This window comes from Dreissena polymorpha, chromosome 7 (genome assembly GCF_020536995.1).
Source record: "Dreissena polymorpha isolate Duluth1 chromosome 7, UMN_Dpol_1.0, whole genome shotgun sequence".
Lineage (NCBI taxonomy): Eukaryota > Metazoa > Mollusca > Bivalvia > Myida > Dreissenidae > Dreissena > Dreissena polymorpha.
The window spans coordinates 78,244,521-78,266,947 of record NC_068361.1 but is presented as its reverse complement, the minus strand read 5'-3'; the positions used below and the strand labels follow the sequence as shown (position 1 = coordinate 78,266,947).

At 36.6% G+C, this 22,427-nt stretch overlaps 1 protein-coding gene across 1 annotated transcript in view; it reads left to right on the top strand.

Moving 5' to 3' along the window:
• The window catches only part of LOC127837560 (mucin-2-like), a 40,283-nt gene that overhangs the window by 849 nt on the left and 17,007 nt on the right, over positions 1-22,427 (top strand). Inside the window, exons 2-5 of the mRNA XM_052364752.1 lie at positions 2,459-2,581; positions 7,299-7,440; positions 9,149-9,339; positions 17,144-17,278. Of these exons, the coding sequence (XP_052220712.1) occupies positions 2,459-2,581; positions 7,299-7,440; positions 9,149-9,339; positions 17,144-17,278 (591 nt within the window). The remainder of the gene's footprint in view (positions 1-2,458; positions 2,582-7,298; positions 7,441-9,148; positions 9,340-17,143; positions 17,279-22,427) is intronic.

The window sequence follows — 22,427 nt, the reverse complement described above, 5'->3', positions numbered from 1 at the left end:
CATGTGTTATTCTGTATCATACTGGCGTTTATCTGTATTCTATGTGTGTTCATGCTTACCTATCCTGTGTTAATTGCATGAATGTGATATGTATTTTCAATGAGCGAGTGTTAATATAAATTGTACCGGCTTTTATGTACAAAGAACCACAATTCATTCGCAGTTTATCAGTGTTATTCAATTTGTACATATGTGTGCGCACGATTATCTAAACTGTACCACATTCCCTTTACAAGTAAGAGAGTAATCTGCGATGACGAGTGTTCGTTTACAATTAACAATTTTACCTACAATGTACCCGTGTTCATCTACATGTACCAGTGTTCATCTACCTGTACACGTGTTCATCTACATGTATCATTGTTCCTCTATAATGTACTCGCGTTTATCTACATGTACCAGTGTTCATATACAGTGAAACAGTGTTCATCTAGATGAACCCGTGATCATCTACACGTACCAGTGTTCATCTACATGTACCAGTGTTCATCTACATGTATCATTGTTTATCTACAATGTACCCGTGTTAACTACATGTACCAGTGTTCATCTACCAGTGTTCATCTAGATGTACCCATGTTTATCGACATGTACCCATGTTCATATACATGTGCCAGTGTTCATCTACATGTACCAGCAGGGGTGGCGAAATCTCAAAAAACTATACTTGTCCACGGACAACAATTTAGAAAATTTATCTTGTCCGTTGCTGAACTACACTTGTCCGTTAATATTTATATAAATTATAAACACATTTATTGTTATACCTACAGTGCACGTGTACCGTTCTAATCGGACCCTACGGTGTACACCACCACGATAAAATCGTTGCCAGTTTCTCAGAAAACTGATGATGGCAACTGTGTAATCCTCGTGGAAATTGTGCATTTCATGCGTAATATTGTCAAAACATTTGTTCATCACTTAAAGCGTTTTAACAAAGACTCGTTGAATTAATTACACACAACTGTAAACGTTTTGTTTTATTCTCAAATGAGCATATGTAAATGTGTAATCCGACAAACACTTCTGAATTTTAATGACAGCCATTTCCATATGCAACGTAACTATCCTGCAATGCTTGAATTTGTATGAAATAACATGAGAAAACAACGATGCTAGAATTTAGCGAACATTTGGTATTTATAATGCATTTTAAAATTTAAGACGAACATTCAACATTTAGATACGGAATGAAAGAGCAAACCAGTCTGTACACTGCCTATTAAACAGACGGGCCAAATGTTGAAAATGCGGCATGCTCCCAGCGATTTTTTTTTGTCCAATTGTGAAAAGTACCCGTACCGGTCCAATAGGGAAAAATTGATTCGTGAAAACCTGAAATTGGGGAAAATCGAGTCGTGAAAACCTCAAATTGGGATATTGGTGTATTTTATTTTTTGCTCCCAAATACCTTTAAATTGATAAGTGTTTTCAAGCTGTCAATTTTATATTTACCTAGGTTGGAGCCAAAGAACTGCATAGGGGCACTAACTAAATGTTGCATTTTCATTTATTTATTTTTTACCTTAAATTGGGGATTTTTTGGACAGCAATTAGGAAATGTGTAGTTTTTTTGCTATTTACCGGTACTTTCTAAAGAAGGAAAAAAATCGCTGGCTCCTGGTCTCCAATAGAATAAGTGAAACCACTGTGCAGGAGAGTACCCCTATTTTAGCTTGATTGCTCCGCAAATAGAACTGACAATGTTATCGCGTGTCAACATCTGGTTTTGTAAAACTTAATAACGGCTTTAAAACAATCTATTTTTTTGTATTTCTCAACCCGACTGGTTGTCCACGGACAACTTTATTGAAAAAAAATCAGTTGCCCGGACATTTGATTTCGCCACCCCTGACCAGTGTTCATCTACACGTACCAGTGTTCATCTACATGTACCAGTGTTCATCTACATGTAACAGTGTTCATACCAGTCTTCATCTACATGTACTCGTGTTCATCAACACTTACTCGTGTTTCTCTACATGCACCAGTGTTCATCTACCTGCACCAGTGTTCATCTACATGTACCTTATTCATCTACATGTACCCGTGTTCATCTACACGTACCAGTGGTCATCTACCTGTACCAGTGTTAATCTACATGTACCCGTTTTTATCTACATGTACCCATGTTCATCAACACTTACCCGTGTTCATCTACACGCATCAGTGTACCCGTGTTCATCTACATGTACTTATGTTCATCTACAATGTCTTGACTGTAACTCACACCGAATTGTAGGATTTGGAAATAGCTTGGCACAAATGCGAGCAAGAATCGTAGCAATATTTTCATGATCAAAGTCAAATTACAGCACTGTTTTGCTTTGAACGTTTTCCGTTCTTTTACATAAGACAGCGTATCTCGCGCAATATTTAAGAGCTACGTTCAAGGTCGGGTCAATATATAACAATTACTTTTTAATTCATGATTTCTCTTGATTTTTTCTTGAAGCCTGGTTGGTTATAGCCGGCAGCGAGGCTAAGTGCGCAGGCGGCGACACCAGTGCGCATTCTTCCGGCGGCGAATCTGTTCGTGATCTATTCCGAAGAGATGTACATGTATCACCCGACACAAGTAAATACCCATTTTATGGGTTTCTTTTTTTATAAATGAGACAGAACTTTACTTATCTAAATCTAATGAGACATTTTTATTTATTCACATCCACGTCACGTCTCTGTAACAGACATGGTTCATATTTAAAGGGGCCCTTTCACGTTCGGGAAAATTGACAAAAATTTAATAAAGTTGTTTCAGATTCGCAAATGTTCGTTTTGGTTATGATATTTGTGAGGAAACAGTAATATTGAACATTAACCATGCTCTAAAATAACCATTATATGCACATTTTGACGATTTAAAAACCCGAAAATTTACAATTTTAGCCACAATATTAGATCTTTTATAAATTTCACAACTACCACTTTTCATTTTGTATGTCGTTCATTTTTATCTCAAAACTGCTTTCGAGTTACCTGCTAAATGCCAGATTGTTCAGTATACCTGGGCTATACTTTCTGCGTGGAATACAACCATAGAGAGATACATTAGATACATAGGCAACCATTACGAATACACGTAACATCTTAAACATGCTACTGATAATATGAAGCAAGGTTTCATGGTATATTATTTATTTTACTTACCAATCGCACGGTGTTAATTTGGCGATCTGAATTCGTCAACGTTTAATGACCTTATGCCAGTAAAAAAACGTTAAATGATTTGAATAATTATTTCGTTTTTGACGATGCTGCTTCAGCAGCTCGTCTTAGTTATCATACCATGAAAAAATTCTTCACATTGGGGACATATGTAAAAGACCGAGCCAGTCCAATTGTGATAGCTCGATTTTTCTAATCGGCATACCTCGCTAATTATCATTGATAACATTCTCCTAGCAGAGCTGTCGTTCTTGCCTCAACATACAACAATGGCCGCGCCCATGAGAGAATGTTGACACTCGTGTCAAAACTTTCTTACAGCAATAATCGGCTTGTTTGGCTATTTAGAAGCTGTCATTTAGGATATTTGAGTTATTCATTCACTAAATCTCCGCTTATGACAACAATGGATGGAATTCGAAGGATATATTCGATGTGAATGAAGGACTTTCTGGATCTTGACAGCTTTACACGGCAAAACTGGCATACTGGTATTTTTAGTTATCAATTTAAGTCACATTTTGCTTTATAAATTGTATTCGAGCATTTTGCGACTTATTGAATGACTATGATACCCGATTAAGTATAGCTTTTAAGCCAATTTTTAGCTGTTTGTTTTGTCTTGAGGCTATCAAACTTGATGCATGCGGTTGTTTTTACACAGGATTTACCTTGCCAACCTTGATACATGTGGTTGTTTCTACACAGGATTTACTTTTCCTACCTTGATGCATGTGGTTGTTTCTACACGGCTGTTACTTTGCCAACCTTGATGCATGTGGTTGTTTCTACGCAGGATTTACTTTTCCAACTTCGATGCATGTGGTTATTTCTACACAGGATTTACCTTGCCAACCTTGATGCATGTGCTTGTTTCTACACAGGATTTACTTTGCCAACCTTGATACATGTGGTTGTTTTTGCACAGGATTTACCTTGCCAACCTTGATGCAGGAGGTTGTTTTACACAGGATTTACCTTGCCAACCTTGATGCATGTGGTTGTTTCTACACATGATTTACTTTTCCAACCTTGATTCATGTGGTTGTTTCTACACATGATTTACTTTTCCAACCTTGATGCATGTGGTTGTTTTACACAGGATTTACCTTGCCAACCTTGATGCATGTGGTTGTTTCTACACATGATTTACTTTGCCAACCTTGATACATGTGGTTGTTTATACACAGGATTTCTTTGCCAACCTTGATGCATGTGGTTATTACAACACAGGATTTACTTTTCCTACCTTGATACATGTGGTTGTTTCTACACATTATTTACCTTGCCAACCTTGATGCATGTGGTTGTTTCTACACATGATTTACCTTGCCATCCTTGATGCATGTGGTTGTTTCTACACATGATTTACCTCGCCAACCTTGATGCACGTGGTTGTTTCTACACATGATCTACCTTGCCATCCTTGATGCATGTTGTTGTTTCTACACAGGATTTACTTTGCCAACCTTGATGTACGTGGTTGTTTCTACACAGGATTTACCTTGCCATCCTTGATGCATGTGGTTGTTTCTACACAGGATTTACCTTGCCATCCTTGATGCATGTGGTTGTTTCTACAAATGATTTATCTTGCCAACCTCGATGCACGTGGTTGTTTCTACACATGATTTAACTTGCCATCCTTGATGCATGTGGTTGTTTCTACTCAGGATTTACCTTGCCATCCTTGATACATGTGGTTGTTTCTACACATGATTTAACTTGCCAACCTTGATGCATATGGTTGTTTCTACACAGGGTTTACCTTGCAATCCTTGATGCATGTGGTTGTTTATACACAGATTTACTGTGCCTAGCTTGATGCATGCGGTTGTTTCTACACATGATTTACCTTGCCATTCTTGATGCATGTGGTTGTTTTTACACAGGATATACTTTTCCAACCTTGATGCATGTGGTTATTTTTACACAGGCTTTACTTTGCCAACCTTGATGCATATAGTTGTTTCTACACAGGGTTTACCTTGCCATCCTTGATGCATGTGGTTGTTTTTACACAGGATAAATTTTTCAAACCTTGATGCACGTGGTTGTTTTTACACAGGATTTACTTTGCCAACCTTGATGCATATGGTTGTTTCTGCACAGGGTTTACCTCGCCATCCTTTATGCATGTAGTTGTTTTTACATATGATTTACTTTGCCAACCTTGATGCATATGGTTGTTTTTACACAAGATTTACTTTTGCCAACCTTGATGCATATGGTTTTTTCTACACAGGGTTTACCTTGCCATCCTTGATGCATGTGGTTGTTTTTACACAGGATTTACTTTGCCAACCTTGCTGCATATGGTTGTTTCTACACATGGTTAACCTTGCCATCCTTGATGCATGTGGTTGTTTTTACACAGGATTTACTTTGCCAATCTTGATGCATGTGGTTATTTCTTCACAGGATTTACTATTCCAACCTTGATGCATGTGGTTGTTTCTACACAGGATTTACTTTGCCAACCTTGATGCATATGGTTGTTTCTACACAGGTGTTACTTTGCCAACCTTGATGCATGTGGTTGTTTCTACACAGGATTTACTTTTCCAACTTTGATGCATGTGGTTGTTTCTACACATGATTTACCTTGCAATTCTTGATGCATGTGTTTGTTTCTTCACAAGATTAACGTTGTCAACCTTGATGCATGTGGTTGTTTCTACACAGGGTTTACTTTCTCAACCTTGATGCATGTGGTTGTTTCTATACAGGATTTACTTATCCAACCTTGATGCATGTAGTTGTTTCTACACATGATTTACTTTTCCAACCTTGATGCATGTGGTTATTTTAACAAAGGCTTTACTTTTCCAACCTTGATGCATGGGGCTGTTTATAAAAAGGATTTACTTTGCCATCCTTGGTGCATGTGGTTGTTTCTACACAGGATTTACTTTGCCAACCTTGATGCATGTGGTTGTTTATACAAAGGATTTACCTTGCCATCATTGATCAATGTGGTTGTTTCTACACAGGATTAACTTTTCCAACCTTGATGCATGTGGGTGTTTCTACACAGGATGTACTTTGTCAACCTTGATGCATGTGGTTGTTTCTGCACAGGATCTACTTTGTCAACCTTGATGCATGTTGTTGTTACTACACAGGATTTACTTTGTCAACCATGATGCATGTGGTTGTTCACAGGATTTACTTTGTAAACATTGATGCATGTGGTTGTTTCTACACAGGATTTACTTTCTCATACTTGATGCATGCGGTTGTTTCAACACAGGATTTACTTTGCAAACCTTGATGTTTGTGGTTGCTACTACACAAGATTTACTTTTCCAACCTTGATGTATTTATTTGTTTTTACACAGTGTTTACTTTGTCAATCTTGATGCATGTTTCTACACAAGATTTACTTTGCCAACCTTGATGCATTTAGTTGTTTTTTTAACAGTATTTACTTTGTCAATCTTGATGCATGTGGTTGTTTCTACACATGATTTACTTTGCCAACCTTGATGCACGTGGGTGTTTTAACACATAATTTACTTTTCCAACCTTAATGCATGTGGTTGTTTCTACACAGGATTTACTTTGTCAATCGTGATGCATATGGTTGTTTCTGCGTAGGATTTACTTTGCCAACCTTGATGCACGTGGTTGTTTCTACACATGATTTACTTTGCCAACCTTGATGCATGTGGTTGTTTCTACACAGGATTTACTTTGTCAATTGTGATGCATATGGTTGTTTCTACACAGGATTTACCTTGTCAACCTTGATGATGTGGTTGTTACTACACATGATTTACTTTGCCAACATTTATGCATGTTGTTGTTTTTTTTGCACAGGATTTACTTTGTCAACCTTGAGGTTAACTTTCTTAGGATTTGAAACAACATCCGTTTTTAAAAGTACATTTTTGTAAATATACAATTCCAAGATACGCATGTATTCTATAAATTCATGCTTCGTTTAGTTAAGCTAAAATTTCCTGTTATGCCATAGTTCTCACTCCATTTGTCAATATCATCTTATGTCCCTGGCCGAAGGTGTGTTCATGAAGCAAATGTTTGCCATTTTGCTTAGCATGTTACAACTTTGCATATTTACATATATTCCTGGTGCCTTTTGTTTTATTTCGTTCTATTTCTAGTGTGTTGTATCTGTATGGACACAGTGGACATGGCCTGTACTGACGATCCTCGCTGCTCCAAATCTATCAAAGGATGTACAGCCCCGACAATTTGCTCCACCACCGTTTACAACAACGGTACACGGATACTCTTCAGTAAGCAGTAAGTACTTTTCGGTAAACGACAAGACGTTTTCGCAAAACACTTTTCCTGCGAATCAGCCAAGCTGTTTTCTATCGATTGACTTATACACAGGTACCACATGAACCATACTTTTATGGTCAAACTCATGCGCGAGACATGTACAGAAGAATGGAAATAACTTATAGATAAAGAACACATAAAGTAGTGTGAAATATAAGACAATAACGTACTTATAAAGGAAGTTTAGGTCGACTAATGAATTAATGAACTGATGTCCGTTTACTTTGTGTGTGTCGACTTGAATCTACTACAGAATAAATAGTTATCAACTCATGTGAAACAATAATTTGTTGGTCAAATATGTCGCCGAAACGCTCACGTGTAATACATGGCCAGCGGCTTCGCGTCTATTGTTTGGCCTCGTTGAAAAACATTTAGAAGAACTATTAACCATGATCATGACCATGATCATGATCGTCATAATCATCATCATCATCATCATCACTACCACCATCATTATTATGATGATCATAATCATAATCAAAATCATCATTATCATCATCATTATCTCCACCACCATCGTCATCATCATCATCGTCATCATCACCATCATCATCATTATCATCATCATCATCATCATCATCATCATCATCATCATCATCATCATCATCATCATCATCATCATCATCATCATCATCATCATCATCATCATCATCATCATCATCATCATATTGTTAATTTACTTAATTAATACTTACATAACGCAGTTAAACAACAATATGTATCTGTTTCATACTACTTTGATACTATCGGTAAAATAAAATCCAATATCAAGAAATCATTATACGGATGTTAGCAAATCCTTTAATTTACATCCCAGAATATTGGATACAAATGAGTATAAAGAGAAAATTATGTGAGTGTTGGATAAAGATCAAGTTTATTATGCGTCACATAATATTATATTTATCCTATTATTTCCTCCTATTTTCCATTAATAATAATCAAATATCGCATTTTTTTGACGATTTTGTTTTTCCGTAGCTGACAAAAATGTATTCGCGATTTTTTGGAAAAAAACACACTAAACAAATCTGATCTAAAAATAGCGATTATATAAAGCTAAAGTTGTTATACTATCGATTTTCATGTGGTAATAGGATAAAAGAAAATATTGATATGAAAAAAACTTTGGATTTACATGTAGAAAAAAAAGTAATGAAGCCAGCAAACCTTCTGGAAAAAAAAGATGAACGTATCATCGCTCGATTGTCTGGATTTCCAGAGAGTAATGTTGTTGTGTTTTCGTTCGGGTGCCCGAAAACATAGCCACCCATAGAGTCATAACAAAGCGACCCATAGAGTCATAACATAGCGACCCATAGAGTCATAACATAGCGACCCATAGAGTCATATCATAGCGACCCATAGAGTCATAACATACAAATAAATGAGCCGCGTTATGGGACGTATTGCATGTGCCCGGATATGGCCCGGACACAGGCTTATCAGCAACAACACTGTCCGCTTAAACTGGATTTTTTACTGAGAAGAGAGTTGTTTAAAACAAAACAAAAACAACAGCGGCAAGTGTCGTCCCTGATTAGAATGTGCTAATTGCACTGGCTTATCTCTTACGACATTTTAAACACATTCATTAAGACTTGTTTATCTACAACGAGACTTAATTTATATGATCTAATATTTGTCCGTTTGTTATTTTTAGATGCCTGTCGCAAATAGACTGTATAAATCAGTGGGTGAACACATCAAGGACAACCCCGGGGTGTGCCCAACAGGACTACTCACAGATTCCCGTGGGTCTATACTGCACCTATTGTTGCGAGAATGAAGATCCGCTTAATGTCCATTATTGTTTAGATCATACCCTGAGTTTCCCAGGCCAGCAAAACTACAGTAAGTTTGATTAAATTATATTTACGCATATTTTTATTGATACATGAATATAGTAAGTTTGGCATTCTCGCATATTTAAAACAAAGAAAACAATCATTTACTCGCAATACTTCATTGAACACGAATATTTCAACTCGAAAGACAGACCCTTTCCGAATGCATAAACTAAAGTATGTAAAACCAAACCTAGTACTGGAATGCAGTCGGTTAAACTAGTTATGAATGTTTATAGATAAAATTAGATTAAAAGAAAATGAGTCATTAATCATTTCAAACACATGGCTTCAAACACATGCTTTCAAACACATGGCTTGACACACATGGCTTCACACTCTGGATCAGCAGACGATTTATTCCATAAATCAATCTCTGGGTTAATGGTCGGCATATTTTGAACTACTTTCAAAAGTTCAACAACAACAATATGGCCGGGCCGTGGGCATCATGTTTCTTTGTTGTTTAAGTACATGTGTGTGTTATACTTGTATTGCCATGTAATCTGCCATTATAAATTGAAATCAATCAATCAATCAATCAATCAATCAATCAATCAATCAATCAATTACATATCAGGGAAATGATAAGTCAGGACGACGCTCGAAAAAAAACCTCAGTGGAAGACGATTTTAATCGCGAAAAGTTGAGAAATTGAGTACATGAGTCATGGTTCTAGTGTGGAATAGTGTTATTTTCAAATGTGTTCGAAGCAATTGCACTGGTAATGGAATTGATGGTGGAAATGTAATTAAGAAATATCTAAAACTTCATCATCGTGTAGCATTATCATCAGCATCATTTCTGTGGAACATTGCAATATTCAAAATAATAGTGTTTCATAGATATGCTGCTTTTGACATAGTTTTCAAACCATCAAGATTGAAATGATTCATGTACACAGGAAAAGTAAATAATTGAATTTGTGAGAATGTTTATTTTTACAATTTAATTAATTATTTTAACCAATTTATTTTAGATCGATTGCACTGAAAATCTAAAGCTTAGTAAAACATTTAAGCCTGTTTCCTGGATAGAGACAATACTTGTTCATAGTAAAGCAGGCTCATGCGGCCTCGGGTTTATTTGGCCTCGGCCTTAAACCTGGGTCAAAAGATTTCAGGTTTTTTAGCCCCCAAATCAACAAGGCTTACTCGGCCTTATCTTTACTTATTCATATTATTTAAAGATTTTGAGAACTCTCACACAGTGCCAGTGGGGATAAAACAGGGTCTTCTTGTAGCTAGATGGACAAATCCAATATGCCACTAACACGTTTTTATACCAATAAATATTATAATTGATGCTTCTGTTCTTCTAACTACATTACTAATTTTAATACTAAAACAATGTGAAAATCCTTTTTTGCTACTGTCCTCTGCAAAAAACATGATGTATCTGCATGTGCATCCAACCAAATAAAAAAACTAACTGTCACTTAATTACAGCAACTATGTTGCATGTTAACCTTTCACAACTATAATGTATATAATATATATATATAACAGATCTTGAAAAAAAAACAACATCAAATTTCAAATTGTTTAGTACATTTTAGGCTTTCAATTGTATTATGACACCACTCATGTATGCGACTATACAATTATACAACTATGGGCCACATTATTTATGAGAAATTGCAATACATCACCATAGGATCTCAGATTTAAGGCACATAATCTAGTGATTTATTACTGCCATTTTTACTATTACATATTTTTTCATTTTATGTTTTGATGCATTGATCTTGTTTCTAAAAATTCACCAAGCAATCAGGTTAAACTTTTGAAGAGAGATGTTGTCTGATAAAAAATGACAATATAATAACTTCAAAGTGAAAAAAAAATCAGTTGAATACTGTGACCAACGAAGATTTGCCAAAGAGCAATTAAGATCGTGTATTAAATTGAATACAAGTAAGAGGAAAGTCTGCCTCTGGGATCCCAGTTATGACTAATTTGTCAAATCTGGAAATTTGTCATTGGCCATATAGAATTGGGGACGAATTATCATCAAGTCACACTGCTATTTATCTGTTGAGCTTTCGAATTAATTTACGGGTAATTTTAGTACAACAAAACAGAAGTAGCATATACATTTTTTTCAACGCAGAACACATGATTCATACAAATGATATCATATAGTGTAATGAAAAAGCATATGAGCACAAATTATATCTCAAATATGTGGTGCAAATGTAATTTAAATGTCACATTTCAGAAGAAAAATATAAAAGGGTATTATTAATTGTTAAAAACGTGATAAAAAGATGATTTCAATTCACTAAAGCTTTTAATTATAAGAAAAAGTGCTTTTAATGCCCATTACATGTAACAGTATTGGCACTGCATTTCTCTGCCTTTAATGTGCATTTAATACACTTAAAAATGCAGACAAGACACACTTTTAACATAAACAAATGTATTTTTTTCTGCATTTTTCCAGCATTACCGGTAATACTCTTCATGTGTATTTTTCATCATCACAAATACACTTTACCAGGAAATAGGTAGGTTAATCCTTTCCCACTGAGAGACAAAGTAGAAATGGCTTTGACTGTGCAAACAGCATAAAACCAAAACTGCCTGCGAGTAACTCGCAGTCTGTTTATGCTGTTTGCTGCTCATCAGTATCTTAGGTTTGGAGATGAAGCCTTAACAACTTAAATTTGGTAAGAAAGGTCTTAAAATTAATTATAACTTTCTAAGGCACTACAAATGCGTGAAAATACGTATCTAAGTGGTAAAGGGTTTTAGTGCATTTTTAGTGTTTTAAATATATTTTGAAATGCATAACACTATTTTGCAAAAAAAAAAACGTCGAAAAAGTAGAAAAACTACTCATGTGTAGTAATAATTTAAGTTTTTCATGTGCATCAAAACAGTGTCAAATTTAGATCAGTGCCTATTTAGTAGCAGTAGGCCTTACATGGTCTACTTGTGGTAGAAATAATGCATTTGGTATAATACAACATACAATACTTAAAAAAATATAGCTTCCCATACAGTTCAATACAATGTTCAATTAACTTCACTATGCAAAGTTTGAAGATGACATCAATATTGGAATAATCTTTTCAATAATGTTTAATATGCTGTTTTAATCTATAAGTGAAATAGACACTTGCATTTAAAAACTGATTTTACATCAAAACTTAATGTTTAATTTTATTTTTTTAGATACTCAAAAAATGAAACCATGCCCATGCTTGCATGAACACAGTTTATAAATGCAGTCAATATTATAAAATATGCAATTGCTATAAATAAAAAAAGTCCGCGAAAAGTGCTTTTTATACTAAAAAATGAATATTACAATAATACATTCTGTATATGAAATTAACAGTTTTGTGTGAGACAATCACCAAAGTTTGATATATTAATTCAAATTCACATAAATCATATTTCAAAAACGCAAAATGACTACAAATACTTTCACGCACTAATGAAAAATTGCACAGTTTATGATTGTTATCGAATCTTTATTGATTTATACATATATCGTTTTTTAATCTTTATGCATCCTCATTGAATTATACACATGTAAATCTGTTTCAACACTAATAATATAAATATTAAGGCTGACTTAGTAACATAATAATCCCTGATTTCTAAAGTACTCTCAGACAAGCAATGAATACTGCTGTAATATTAAGATATTATAAATTTATAATATATGTATTACATATCCTTGTAAAACTAGAAATAAAATATGTATGTTTCTATTACATCATTTAGGATTTTTATTTTCAGACAAAGTGGAGTGAAGCTTACAACAGTATCTAATTCTTACAGTCAATTTCTGGAAAATCAACATTTGAAATATTTTCTGTGTTGGTCAATGTCATAATTAGTATAAAATGTAAATGACAATGGAATTCTTCTTTATATTAAATGATAGTAATTAACATTTGCTTGATCAGCCAGAATTGTCACAATCCAGTGGTCTTTTTACTCTGTAGTTTTCTCACTGACTGTGGGTTTGTTCTGAGAATGAGCCACACGAAGTATTATTGGGGAGATGAGTTGTTAAGTTGATGCTTATCAGTCTTTCATTATCCAGTATACGTGTAAAAAGTGAACTTGCAACTAATAATCAAGCACAGGTAGTTATCACTCATGCATGTAGGGGTATACGCAATTAAAATTGCATGCATTTAGACTTGAGTACTGCACATTTATCATTTTCCAAAATCATGTAGCAACATTATATTATACTAGAAATGGCGCGGCAGAGGCCGACGCGTATCACAATGCCACATGTTTGACCCAGGGGCACCACAGGTTTGGTAATGGGGCCATGCATAGTTGAGATTTAGCGTATTGTCATAAGAGATGTCCAGTATCAATTGGAAGTGAATCGGTGTAGAAATGAAGAAGTTCATGTAAAATAACATAAAACAAGAGATGTGTTTGTCAGAAACACAATGCTCCCTCCTGCGCCGCTTTGGTTTATAAAAAAAAATCATTTGGCAGGTTCATAACTAACCTCTCTTTAAAGCTTATTACTTCCCTTGGATTTATTTTTTTGACGTTTGACCTTGAAGAATGACCCTGACCTTAACCTTTCACCACTCAAGATGTGCAGCTCTATGAGATACACATGCATGCCAAATATTAAGTTGCTATCTTCAATATTGCAAAAGTTATGGCAAATGCACCATACCGGGGGCATAAAAATAAGTAAAAGTCTCTGACCCGGCCCCACCCCAACCCCCATAATTTCTGACCCATGTGTCAGATAAAAATTCCGGATAGTGCACCGTCGCACATAGGCTCATAGCTACCATGTGTGTAAGTTTCAAGGTTCTAGTGCAAATAGTGTAGGAGATATAAGTGGCCAGGAAGGACGGACGGACGGACGGACAGATGGACGGACGGCGGAGAAAACCACAACATCCACACGCTTTTCAAAAAGCGCGGGGATAATAATGCTGAAAAACTAAAATAATTGAAGGTTGCTGGTATATAATGGTGTGATGTCAACCTAATGACCGGGCGTACACTGGTTTGATCCCCAGTGTGGGTGCATTCTTAAGAAATCTCCAAGAGACAACCAAATAATGGTTCGAGGCCCAGGAAACGAACTCAAGAGCATTACAATTACATGTTCATAGTTAGTAATTTAAATGCAATCATAGGTTAAAAGTAAAAACTAAAACCCTTGTAAGTACATTTTTTATCAAGCAAAAAATCTACTTTAAAATAAATACTAATGATAATTTAAGACTTTTTTCAATTTTTAGAATATTTAATGATGATAATGATAAAATTCTACATTAGCTTAATGACAATAATAAAACACAAAATGTTAATTTATGAACAAACGTTTTAAATTTGTTAATATCATGTACTTATAAACAAGAAATATCTTAACAAGAAATGTGTTTGTCAGAAACACTATGTCCCCTTCTTCGCCGCTTTTTTTGTTGACCTTTGACCTTGAAGGATGACCTTGACCTTGACCTTTCACCACTCAAAATGTGCGGCTCCATGAGATACACATGCATGCCAAATATCAAGTTGCTATATACAATATTGCGAAAGTATTCATAAAATTAGCGATTTTGGCCCTATATATTTGACCTCTGACTTTGAAGGATGACCTTGACCTTGACCTTTCACCACTCAAAATGTGCAGCTCTATGAGATACATATGCATGCCAAATATCATGTTGCTATCTTCAATATTGCAAAAGTAATTGCAAATGGTAAAGTTGGCGCAAACCAACAGACCAACCAACCAACCAACAGACAGGGCAAAAACAATATGTCCCACACTATAGTGGGTGGGGGACATAAAAAGATATACGGCGTTGATTGTGGTCGGTGTTTATGGACGATCAAAAGTTATACCGATGAGATCAAAAATAGCGAATGCATTTCTTTTGCGCAGTTCTTAGCTGCATCACACGCAAACCAATTACGGGGTGTTGCGACAGATTTCGTGGCTTATTTCGCTTTTTTTTAGATATTATTACTCGGATATCAATATTTACAGAAATAAAAAACACAAGAAGCATGAAATTAAATGAAAGCATATATAGGTCAGCCGGCAAAACTCGAATCTTATTTGATTCCATTATTAATAGAATCGTGAATAATCGTGCTCATGCTTAATAAATTGGTCTAAATGGATACTTATTTCTAATTAAATCAATAAAAAGTGGTCCTTATCATGAAATTGTTGAATACACATTAAAAATCTATGATTGACATACCATAATAATATCACCGAATAGCTTTATTTAGTATATTTCTGATCAAAGTAAACTTCAAGTGAACATAGTTTATATAACGATTTCTGTAACTGACCGCAAATTGACCTTGATACCTTGTGGGTTGGAATGCAATGCATTAAAGTTAGGTAACAATTCCACTGCTAGAACGACGGCTTGTTTAAAGCTTTGAACATTTACGTGTTTAGCGGTCAATTTCGAAAACAATTTAAAATATTTTCGTCAAAGCGTATATCACGTTACTGAACAACAATACTTATATGATCTAAAATGTATGAGTGCACAGAATGCAATATCGTAGTAAGTACCAAATATGAGAACTCAGCCTTTAAGTAAATCGCTCTGGCGCTGACATTCTTCTAAATATAAAGGGGCCCACACTCTGTATTGCTGTCGAGAATTGAGTGTGAACCTGCTCTTTCTCGCAAAAATTAGAGATAACATTTTTTCATGCTAAATACGCAGTTAACATCGTTGCTAAATGTACTGTAGTATCCCTTTTCATACCCTATACTTCCCAAATATAGAAAGTCGATGGAATAACATATTAATGTAAATGTGAAATCTGTTTGTAGATTGAACGTTTTCTACTGCGAAAAGTTTCAGGCCTACCTTCGGGAACTTTTACATTCAAATTGATTGGTCGCTTACAAAGATCAGGCTAATGTGAAAAGCTGGGTAGACAGCTACGTCGAAAAAAGATACAACCAATAATGAATTATATCAGATACATGCATTAATTATATTAATGATTAACCCAGACATTATTTTGATTAAATTTTTAAACATGACCTGTCATCATAGTTATTTTTTAGCCAGTGCTACAATCGGCAATGATAGTCTGTATTGCACATCGTCTGGGATCGTTATGTGTCCTCAAACTGAACACATATATAGTGTTTACATCGCGAAACGTAATGCATCTAGTTTCACTTTCGGTTTCGTTGGTTTTGTAAACACCGTAAATGCATCTTAAATAGTAGACAATAGCGTGATTAAATAACGTTGGAAAAGTAAATAATTTGGATAATAGGTAAAATGCAAGACAAATGAACGTTGACTGTTCTCTAAATATCAAAGTTTCGGTAAAAAGTTTGGCGCTAGTTCAACGCGCGTCGTATACGGCCTCATAACAATAAACTGATAACCTTTTGGGTAGTAAAGTAGTCATACAAGGCAAGAAGGCAACCTTTAGCCACGAGGCCTATCTTACGGATGAATCCGGAGATAGCCGACGTATCACGATTGATGGCTTAAAACACACGGCTCTGTATTTTTGTTGGTGATTATCACAAATTATAGTGAAAGTAAAAATATTAGTGTTCTAAAATTACCATTTATTGGCTTGCAACAGTAATTTTTTTTTCTTAAGTTAAGCGATAAGCCGCTAGTAGTGGTAGAAGATGGCTGTTTATATACTCTCGAGACGTTAACATGGATTGTGTTGATCAAATATTGATGCTTTGTGATTCCCCAAGATTGTTGATCGAGTTTTGAACTTCCTGACAACAAGGCGGACACTATATTTACTTTGTTTCCTTTGGAATTGTGTATGTTGTGTGTTTATTTTAGGTTTCCCACCACTGACGGCGTCAAGGCCGCCGACAACTACGACCAGCCCACCAGTCAAGTCGACAACTTCCGTTCACACCAAACCAACTCACACCTCGCATCATCTGTCTCCAACCGGAAGCAGCCTTACCACTCGTGAGCTCAGCGTTTTCTTGTAATTAATTGTGGTCAAACCAAACTATTGTAAAGTGAAGCACTGAAATCATTCGTGTTGTTACGGAACTGTTAAGAGTGCGATTTATGTAAACAAAAACAATAACACTATAAATAATTTAGGTATCGGTAAAGCATAGCGCATTACTTTCATGTTGATAATAGAAATTAGATTTAACAGGAAACTCATTTTTAAATTTTAGGTATATTTTTGGAATATGTTTGTGACAATTCCCGAATTTGTTTTGAATTGTTATTAATTTGGAAACCTCTATTTTATGCCTGTTGAAAGAGCGCCTGGAATGCGCGCAGTTTCGGGACTTTATAGCGAACTGAAGGGTCAGTCTGCCAACTACACTTTTTTCTATATTCAAAGATAAGACAGTGCCGTGTTAAAATTACAGTGATTTTACAACAATGATTGATAAGAAATATAAATAGAATATCGACACATCATTTTCACGTATTTGAGCAATCGTACATAACTGATATATGTGTGAACCTCTGTCAGGCGTACATAACTGACATATGTGGGAACCTCTATCACGCGTACATAACTGACATATCTGGGAACCTCTATCATGCGTACACAACTGACATATTTGGGATCCTCTATCATGCGTCCATAACTGACATATCTGGGAACCTCTATCATACGTACACAACCGACATATGTGGGAACCTCAACCATGCGAGCATAAGTGACATGTGGGAACCTTTATCATACGTGCATAACTGACATATTTGGGAACCCATACCACACGTACATAACTAATATAAATGGGAACCTCTACCATGTGTCCATAACTGACATATATGGGAACCTCTACCATACGTACATAACTGACATATGTGGGACCAATACCCTACGTACATGACTAGCATATGTCGAACCTCTACTATACATACATTACCGGCACATGTGGGAATCTATATCATGCGTTCATAACTGGCATATATTGGACCACTACCATGCGTACATTACTCATATATGTGGTGACCACTACCATGCTCAAATAACGGACATATGTGGGAACCTCTCTCATACGTACGTAACTGACATAATTGGGTACCTCTATCATACGTACAAAACTGACATATGTGGGACCACTACCATACGTACTTATCTGACATATGTGGGACCACTACCATACGTACATAACTGACATATATTCGAAACTATCATGCGTACACAACTGACATATTTGGAATCTCTATCAGGAGTTTATAACTGACAAATGTGAGAACCTCTAGCATGCGTATATAGCTGACATATGAGGGAAACTCTATCATACGTTCATAACTGACATATGTGGGAACATCTATGATACATTTACGTACGCAACTGACATGTGTGGGAACCTCTATCATGCGTCATAACTGACATAATTGGTGACCTCTGCCAGGAGTACATAACTGATATATGTGGGACCACTACCATACGCATATAACTGACATGTGTGGGAACCTTTACCATGCGTATATAACTGACATATGTGGGAACCTCTATCATGCGTACAATACTGACATACATCGGAACCTCTATTATGCGTACATAACTGACATATGTGGGACCACTATAACACATGCGTACACGTCTGACATATGTGGAATCCCTATCATGCGTATATAACCGACAAATGTGAGAACCTCTATCATGCGTACATAACTGGCATATGCGGGAACCTCTATCATGCGTACAATACTGACATACGTGGGAACCTCTATCATGCGTACATAACCGACAAATGTGAGAAACTCTATCATGCGTACATAACTTACATATGTGAGAACCTCTATCATGCGTACATAACTTACACACGTGGGAACCTCTTTCATGCGTACACAACTTACATTTGTGGGAACCTCTATCATGCGTACATAACCGACAAATGCGAGAACCTTTATAATGCGTACATAACTGACATATCTGGGAACGTCTATCATGCGTACACAACTGACAAATGTGAGAACCTCTATCATGCGTAGAGCGCTGACATATGTTGGATCTTTATCATGCGTTCATAACTGTGGGACCACTACCATACATGTATGTACACAACTGACATGTGTGGGAACCTCTATCATGCGTACATAACTGACATAATTGGTGACTTCTTCCATGAGTATATTATTGACATATCTGGTAACCTCCATCATGCTTACATTACTGACATGTGTGGGAACCTATATCATGCGTACATAATCGAAATATGTGAGAACCTCTGTCATGCGTACATAACTGACATATCTGAGAACCTCTTACATGAGTACATAATGACATATGTGGTGACCTCTGCCATGCGTACATAATACACATGTGGAAACCTCTACCATGCGTACATAACCGAAATATGTGAGATCCTCTATCATGCATACATAACTGACATATCTGGGAACCTCTATCATGCGTACATATATGACATTTGTAGGATTCTCTACCATGCGTACATCACTGACATATGTGGGAACCTCTACCATGCGTACATAACTGACATATGTAATAACCTCTATTATGCGTACATAACTGACATATGTGTGAACCTCTATCATGCGTACATAACAGACATATCTGGGAACCTCTATCATGCGTACACAACTGACATATTTGGGAACCTCTGTCGTGCGTACATAACTGACATAGGTGGGAACCTCAATCATGCGTAGATATCTGACATATGTGAGAACCTCTATCATGCATACATAACTGATATTTGTAAGACATCTGTCGTGCAAACAAAACGGACATATGTGAGACCACTGTCGTGCGAACATAACTGGCATATGTGAGACCTCTGTCGTGCGAACATAACTGGGATATGTGAGACCTGTATCGTGCAAACATAACGGACATATGTTATACCTCTATCGTGCGAACATAAGTGACATTTGTGGGAACCTCTATCGTGCGAACATAACTGACGTATGTGGGAACCTCTATCGTGCGAACATAACGGACATATGTGGGAACCTCTATCGTGCGAACATAACTGACATATGTGGGAACCTCTATCGTGCGAACATAACTGACGTATGTGAGACCTCTGTCGTGCGAACATAACTGACATAATTGGTGACCTCTGCCAGGAGTACATAACTGATATATGTGGGACCACTACCATACGCATATAACTGACATGTGTGGGAACCTTTACCATGCGTATATAACTTACTCTATCATGCGTACAATACTGACATACATCGGAACCTCTATTATGCGTACATAACTGACATATGTGGGACCACTATAACACATACGTACACGTCTGACATATGTGGAATCCATATCATGCGTATATAACCGACAAATGTGAGAACCTCTATCATGCGTACATAACTGGCATATGCGGGAACCTCTATCATGCGTACAATACTGACATACGTGGGAACCTGTATCATGCGTACATAACCGACAAATGTGAGAAACTCTATCATGCGTACGTAACTTACATATGTGAGAACCTCTATCATGCGTACATAACTTACACACGTGGGAACCTCTTTCATACGTACACAACTTACATATGTGGGAACCTCTTCCAAGCGTACAATACAGACATAAGTGGGAACCTCTATCATGCGTACATAACCGACAAATGCGAGAACCTCTATCATGCGTACATAACTGACATATCTGGGAACGTCTATCATGCGTACACAACTGACAAATGTGAGAACCTCTATCATGCGTAGATAGCTGACATATGTGGGATCCTTTATCATGCGTTCATAACTGTGGGACCACTACCATACATGTAAGTACACAACTGACATGTGTGGGAACCTCTCTCATGCGTACATAACTGACATAATTGGTGACTTCTTCCATGAGTATATTATTGACATATCTGGTAACCTCCATCATGCTTACATTACTGACATGTGTGGGAACCTATATCATGCGTACATAACCGAAATATGTGAGAACCTCTATCATGCGTACATAACTGACATATCTGGGAACCTCTACCATGAGTACATAATGACATATGTGTTGACCTCTGCCATGCGTACATAATACACACGTGGAAACCTCTACCATGCGTACATAACCGAAATATGTGTGATCCTCTATCATGCGTTCATAACTGACATATCTGGGAACCTCTATCATGCGTACATATATGACATTTATAGGAATCTCTACCATGCGTACATCACTGTCATATGTGGGAACCTCTACCATGCGTACATAACTGATATATGTAATAACCTCTATCATGCGTACATAACTGACATATGTGTGAATTTCTATCATGCGTACATAACTGACATATCTGGGAACCTCTATCATGCGTACACAACTGACATATTTGGGAACCTCTGTCGTGCGTACATAACTGACATAGGTGGGAACCTCTATCATGCGTAGATATCTGACATATGTAAGAACCTCTATCACGCGTACATAACTGATATTTGTGAGACCTCTGTCGTGCGAACAAAACGGACATATGTGAGACCTCTGTCGTGCGAATATAACGGGCATATGTGAGACCTCTATCGTGCGTACATAACTGACATATGTGAGACCTATGTCGTGCGAACATAACTGACATATGTGAGACCTCTGTCGTGCGTACATAACTGACATATGTGAGACCTCTGTCGTGCGAACATAACTGACATATGTGAGACCACTGTCGTGCATACATTACTGAGTAATGTGAGAACCTCTATCATGCGTACGTAACTGACATATGTGAGACCTCTGTCGTGCGAACATAACGGACATTTAGAGACCTCTTGCGTGCGAATATAACGGACATATGTGAGACCTCTGTCGTGCGAACATAACTGGGATATGTGAGACCTCTGTCGTGCGAACATAATTGACATATGTGAGACCTCTGTCGTGCGTACATAACTGACATATGTGAGACCTCTGTCGTGCGAATATAACGGGCATATGTGAGACCTCTATCGTGCGTACATAACTGACATATGTGAGACCTATGTCGTGCGAACATAACTGACATATGTGAGACCTTTGTCGTGCGTACATAACTGACATATGTGAGACCTCTGTCGTGCGAACATAACGGACATATGTGAGACCTCTTTCGTGTGAATATAACGGACATATGTGAGACCTCTGTCGTGCGAACATAACTGGGATATGTGAGACCTC